General features: G+C 38.6%; 1 protein-coding gene across 1 annotated transcript in view; it reads left to right on the top strand.

Moving 5' to 3' along the window:
- The window catches only part of DNAH6 (dynein axonemal heavy chain 6), a 302,446-nt gene that overhangs the window by 190,314 nt on the left and 105,071 nt on the right, over positions 1–7,061 (top strand). The window contains exons 44-45 of the mRNA XM_012811001.2: positions 2,635–2,759; positions 6,418–6,649. Of these exons, the coding sequence (XP_012666455.1) occupies positions 2,635–2,759; positions 6,418–6,649 (357 nt within the window). The remainder of the gene's footprint in view (positions 1–2,634; positions 2,760–6,417; positions 6,650–7,061) is intronic.

The raw sequence follows: 7,061 nt of genomic DNA, 5'->3' as shown, positions 1-7,061 counted from the left end.
GTTTGACTTCTGCCTGGCTCCCTGTGTTGGACCCCTGAGCTACCACATGAGCAGTGGAACACCCCGATGCTACCATGCTGGGGAGACATGTGTAAAGACCACCCAGAGGTAGGGACTCACCCACAATAAGCCAGCTTCTGCTTCCTGTGGCTTCTGGCAGCAGTCTTATCCTGTCAAGCAGCCAGGATCATGGCACTCAGTGTGGGTATGAAACCATAAAATGGAGCTTCTCCTTTATCAGTCACAATATCTCTCTATGGCTCAGTATCATAATCTCTTCACAAATAAGGCTCAAAGAATGTTCTGCCAGTCGGTTGCTACATAACAAGCCCCTCCCACCCTGAACAGCTTCATTTTATCAGCTTTCATGGTTCCTGGCAATTCTCCTTGGGGGTCCCTCTTGCACTTGCAACCGGAGGGCAGTGGGAGTGCCTGGAGCATCACTGCCTCCAGGCGGCTTCTCTCTTCTCCATTTGTCTCTCCAGCATGACAGCATCAGGGTGTCCAGGCTCTTCATGGGGTCCAAGGGCAAGTGGTCCAAGACAGAGAGCCAAGAAGAAGCTCCAAACAACCAAACAACCTTTCTGGCTTAGCCTTGGAAGGCACATAGCATCACTTCTATCATACCACAGTTTTTAAGTCAAGGAAGTCATACAGGCCCACCCAAGGTCACATGAAGAGAACAGAGACTCTATCTCTTGATGGGGTCAAAGAGCAAGTGGGACCAGAAGCATTACTGCACCATGTTTTGGACAATACAATGGGCTATAGAGATTATAGGTACATCTAATTGTCCAAAGTTCTCTGCCCAGTAAGTGGCAGGCTGGGGCCCTGGGTCTAATTCTACTGCAGGTGCCCCCACCCCACAATAGGCTCATTCTTTTTCATGACAGCACTTCCAATATTTGAGGAACATTTCCATGCACCTCTTCCCTTTATCTTTGCAGACAAAATTATCCCAGATCTTTCATATTGCCTTTTGGAGATTATTTCCAACCTTGAACATCCTGAGCAGTTCATAAGTTTTCAGTTTGCCACTTAAAATGTGGTATCCAGAGTAGATATCAGATTCTGTGGAATAAGCAATATAAAAGATAAATGAGAACAGAATTCCCCATGGTCTACTACTGCAGCAAGATTTTCATGGCTTTTTTGTTTTCTCACATCAACTACATGTTAGTGTTGGTTCTTGTTAAGACTGATAATTAAATCCCAGAATTTTTTCACATAACCTATAAGCAAATAAAGTCTTTTACTTATCCTATAATTCTGCTCTTTAATTAAATCTAATTCAAAATTTATGTTTGGTATAGTTCAAGTGTTATATGATCATTTGTCCCTGGGTTATGAAGATGCTACTTGCTCCCCATCTGTCCCCTGACAATAAACCCAAACACAATTCCCTAAGAACCTTTATTTCCATAGCTCAGGCAGGTCCTAAGCCTGTAAAGAAAAAAAATAATGACATAATTCTGGCCTGAGAAATTTCCCAGAGAATAGACCAGACTTACAAGCAAAACCAGCTTAATTCTATTTATAATCTCTCTTATTTTTGTAAAGGAAAATTACCAGGCCACTCAAGATTTGTTTAAAATATTACAGGAAGAAATTAAATACCATTTGTAGAATGGTGAAGATTTGGTTTTCATATACACAAAGGACTGCCATGAAAATAACAATGTAGATGTGTTCTCTTTCATTCAAGAGAGGATCAATAGTTAGGAATCAGAGAAAACATATTTATTCTTGTTGTAAGTAAGAGCTTTGTCAGGGCTTCATGATGAAGATAAGTTGTGGATTAGTTACTACATCTGTAATTTAGCAAATATTACATTTCCATTTGTTGATAACACTTCAGTTTTTAGTTTTTTTTCCTTTGGCATAGTATAAATGGTTAAAAGCCTTCCCAAATTAAGGAAGAAAATTGGCTTCAGAACATGTACTTTCTTTTTGTTTGTTTGTTTGTTTTTTAATTTTATTAAATCAAAACTGTATACATTTATAGGATACAATGTGATGATTTGATATATAATGTGGAATACTGATTAATATAACCATCACCTCACTTATTTTTTGTGGTAAGACAGTTATAATTTACTCTTAGTTGTTTTGAAATGTACCCTTGCATTGTCACATTAAGCGAGAGCCCATCAAATGCCTTTCCTCTTCCCTCCGCCAGCCCTTCCCCCTCCTCTACCCTCCTTCTTGCTGGACTATATTTGTGTTTTATCATTCATATGAATGTGTAAGTGATTATATATTGGTTTCATAATAGTTTTGAGTACATTGGATACTTCTTTTTCCATTCTTGAGATACTTTACTAAGAAGAATATGTTCCAACTCCATCCAGATAAATAAAAAAGATGTAAAGTCTTCATCTTTTACTGGCTGAATAGTATTCCATGGTGTACATATACCACAATTTGTTAATCCATTCATGGGTTGATGGGCATTTGGACTGCTTCCACAACTTGGCAATTATAAATTGGGTTGCAACAAACATTCTGGTGCAAATGTCTTTGTTCTAAATGATTTTTGTTCAGCTGGGTAGATACCAAGTAATGGAATTGCAGGATCAAACGGTAGGTCAACTTTTATTTCCTTGAGAATTCTCCATACTTCTTTCCAAAAAGGCTGTATTAGTTTGCAGGAACCTGTACTTTCAAAGGGTAAATGCACCAGGCAATTTCTGCCCCTTCCATGTTCCAAAGCTGTCACCACACTCCAGGGATGGTAGAACAAATCTCTCCTTCAAAATGTAAGGCAGTTAGCCATCTCTTAAATGTAATTTGCCTCCTCCATTAGAGGATTCTTACTGGAGAGTGTTTTTTGATCCATTTATAAATAAATTACCACATAAAATAACACTGAGAAGCAGAAGGACATTTGTTTCCAATAATCTCAGAAGTAAAGTACTATAAATAATAATGTACATAAAACAAGGAAAGAGTAAAATATAAAGTGCAAGATTTTTACAAAATACAATATTCCATCTGCCATAGAACACATGTGCATTATGAGAAAAAATAAGAAAATATTATTATCTATTTGACCCTCAATTGGACAGTGGAAGAAAATGAAGCAAATAGTCTAATGTGCCTTCCGTAAAACGGGCATTGTAATAGAGGCACATCAATGAAAGCATTGCCTATGGATTGTCATTATTCTAGGAAAATAAGTTGGACAAAGGTTTGGGGGAAGGAGTCAATAAGTTTCTTTTGTAAAGGGCCACATAAAAAACATCTAGACTCTGCAAACTGTACTCAGCTCTGCCCTTGTAAGGTATAAGCAGCTGCAGACAATAAGTGAATGAATGAACTTGGCCGTGTTTCAATAAAATTTTATTTATTGAGACAATATTTGAATTTCATATGAGTCTTACATATCATGAAATATTCCTCTTCTTTTGATTTTTTAACCATTTTTAAAAAATCTATAGACCATTCTTAGCCAATGGGGACTTAAATACACACGTACATGCACAGATACACACCCAGGGTTAAGGAGCAGGAGTGGGCCCACTGTTTTAGACAAAGCAGTATTAGCCAGGCATTTGGGGTGTGGGAATAGTAGAACTGTTTGAGGAAGAGGACAGAGTGTGAAGGTGGAAGAGACAAATTTTCAGGTTTTATTTTTATTTCTGAAGATCTTAAGTAATGACTAGGAGCCTGGTCTTTGTCCTGGAGGAGCAGTTTTTAAATAAATTCTGTAGACTCTGTGTTCTATTTTTACACCACATATTGCCTGTCTTCTGCTACCAAAGAAGATGGTGTGTAATAACTAATTCATGTTTTCTATTTCATAGCTTTCAAGGTCTCCAGAAGTTGGTTGAATACAGATAATTTATGAAGCACCCTCCATGTGCTATGCACTGTTCTCCTAGAAAACTGTACAGTATCCAGGCCCTCATGATGTAGCTTACCTGTGGGAAAGGGTTGGCAATGGCTTTCTTTTGTGGATTACAGTGACCATCTTATACTTTCATAACTTAAAAAGCAATAAAACCATTACTATTTTAAGATAGCTTACCTTTATTTTCTCTAATTATCAACATCATGAATAAACTAGGTAGATAGATCAATAGACTTTCTGTTAAGAAAAAAGAAGAAATTAAACCTGCTTTTACATTTCTCCCATAATATCTAGTTTCTGCTAAACCAATCGTAGACTTAGACAGTGGTGAAGATAATTTTTTAAAGAAGAAATTATGTTTACATTTTTATGCTCATTCTAAGAAGAATTTATTGACACCATTGTTCCCATTTCCATTTTCTTGGCAATAACATATAGACTTGACTCTCCTCCATACCACTCACTTTCTACTGATAGCCCTTCCCCTTTGTGATTTTAAATTTTATTCATACTTCCATATATCTTCAAGGAATGTTTTAGAAAGGGTTTGCAGATGACTTACTCTCTGAGATGTAGCAGGATATTTTTCCCTCTAACTATTGTCTTATGGGATGTCATCTTATAGAATAGATATCTATGGCCAGCCTATAAGTATTTATTCCTATGTGAGTAATGGGAGTAATCTCTTATTGCTGCCTTAGAAGATCATAAACTTCATTTATTCCTAAAATATAGATTTCTATTCTAAATGTGTGTATATAACATATATACATATATGTGTGTGTGTGTGTGTGTGTGTGTATATATATATATAACTTTTACGTGTCTCTTACAAAATATTTAGTGTTGTCTCTCTTCTTTGGTTTTCTTTCTTGATCTTTGGGTCTGGGGGCTCAGCTCCACTGGTTTCTTCTATTATCTCAGTCACTGTGGCATCAGTTCTATTCCCTCTTATCTCCCTTTCTATAATTTCTATTATGCAGCCCCTAGGACCCTATTTGTTGTTTCTCCTTGATTTGTCCTCCTTACCTTCTATTTGTTCTTTCATCATTTAAAATCACTACCTTTTTTTTTCTCTGAGTTCAGGGTATACTCCTTGAGTTTGTCCTTTGTTAAATCTGTTCAATCTTCTACAGTACTCTATTTTTTTTTGAGACAGAATCTCACTGTATCATCCTAGGTAGAGTGTGTGGCGTCACAGCTCACAGCAACCTCCAACTCTTGGGCTGAAACAATTCTCTTGCCTCAGCCTCTGAAGTATCTGGGAGTACAAGAGCCCAGCTATTTTTTGGTTGAAGTTGTTTAGTTGGCCGGGGCCGGATTCCAACCCGCCACCCTCGGTGTATGTGGCTAGCTCTGCAAGCACTGTGCTACAGGTGCCGAGCTGATACTCTATTTTTGAGACTCATCTTCCACTGAGGTTTTCAGTTTGGTTGCCATCTTTATTCAATTTTTTCTAAACTCAATTTATTCTCTGAGTATTTGAGCACTCACTCTTATATCATGACTATAGTGCTTTTTAAAATTCTTGTTAGCATAAATCAAAAATGTTTTAAAATTTAGGCCAGGCATGGTGGCTCACACCTGTAATTCCAGCACTTTGAAAGACCAGGGCGGGAGGATCACTTGAGACCAGAAGTTTAAGACCAGGCCAGGCAATGGAGCAGACCTTGTCTCTAAAAAATGTTTTGTTTTGTTTTTTTTGAGACAAAGTCTCACTTTATCACTCTTGGTAGAGTGCTGTGACATCACAGCTCACAGCAACCTCCAACTCCCTCGGCTTAGGCAATTTTCTTGCCTCAGCCTCCCGAAAAAATGTATTTTTTTTTTCTGAGACAGAGTCTCACTATGTCGCCCTCAGTAGGGTGCTGTGGCATTACAGCTCACAGCAACCTCCAACTCTTGGGCTTAAGGGCTTTTCTTGCCTCAGCCTCCAAGTAGCTGGGACTACAGGCGCCCACCATAATGCCCAGCTATTTTGTTGCTGTTGTTTAGCTGGCCTGGGCTGGGTTTGAACCAGCCACCTTTGGTGTATGTGGCTGGCACTGTAACCACTGTGCTACCGGCGCTGAGCCTTATTTTTTTTTTAATTTCCAAAATTTTGTTGGTACCTTGCAGTAAATCCATTTCAAATTGTTCCATTGGTCTCTCTTTCTGAAGTGTGGGGTGTCTTTTCTGATGTCTTTTTCATCCTTGTAAATGAAAAAACCTGGGCTTGCCAATATGATGATTAATAAAGATTGTGGTTGAGTTGAGCCAGAGTCCTTGACAAAATCCTTCACACTTTGACAAAGGGAAAAGAGAGTTTACTTTATTCTAAATTTGTACAGCTGGGGCCAAGAGCCAACAGCCTGCAGGGAATGAGAAAGAGATAGGAAAAGGGAAGAGCCCAGCAGTGCTGTTCACACAGCCCTCGCCTCCGATGTGAAGCACGCTCTTCCCTGCAGTGTCCTGCTAAGGGATGAGGCTCCACAGCACCAGGTTTTGGCTCTCAGGCAGGAGCTCTGAACAGAAGGCATGTCTGTGAACTTGAAATAAATCCCTCCCTGCTTTGCCTCCTGCAGGATTGCTCGGATGATTCGTCAGGAAAGAGGCAATGCCCTGCTCGTTGGAGTAGGAGGCACAGGAAAGCAGTCTCTCACCAGACTTGCAGCTCATATATGTGGTTACAGATGTATGCAGATTGAACTTAGCCGTGGATATAATTATGACAGTTTCCATGAAGACTTGAGGAAACTGTACAAAATGGCTGGTGTAGAAGACAAGAACATGGTTTTCCTTTTCACTGACACACAGGTATATGTTTAAATAGCCCACAGGTAAAAACAGGAAATGCATGTTACAATTAGTGTGTGCTTTGAACAGTTTGTAGGATGAAATTCAGGGAATTGTTCCCTCTGATAACACTTTTCCTGTACCTCACAAAAGACTTTTATGATACATTTTTACTTTACCAAGTGTTTGTTTCCTTCTTTAAATTATAAATAATTAAATATGATTGAAGGTTGAGAAGGCCAGAAAATTTTTAACTTTCCTTTCAGGAAAAGGGCAAAGTTAGCAGAAGGTAATAAACTCTTTATGTGATACATATAAGAAATATATGCAAGTACCTATAAGAAAATAATTCCCACCAGGCACAAGTAGTTCATGCCTGTAATTCCAGCACTTTGGGAGATTGAAGCAGGAGGATTACTTGAGACCATGAGTT

Source organism: Otolemur garnettii, unplaced genomic scaffold (assembly GCF_000181295.1).
Source record: "Otolemur garnettii isolate 467f Iridium unplaced genomic scaffold, OtoGar3 scaffold00147, whole genome shotgun sequence".
In the NCBI taxonomy this organism is placed as follows: Eukaryota; Metazoa; Chordata; class Mammalia; order Primates; family Galagidae; genus Otolemur; species Otolemur garnettii.
The sequence above is the reverse complement of the archived record's forward strand: the minus strand, read 5'-3'. Positions and strand labels throughout refer to the sequence as shown.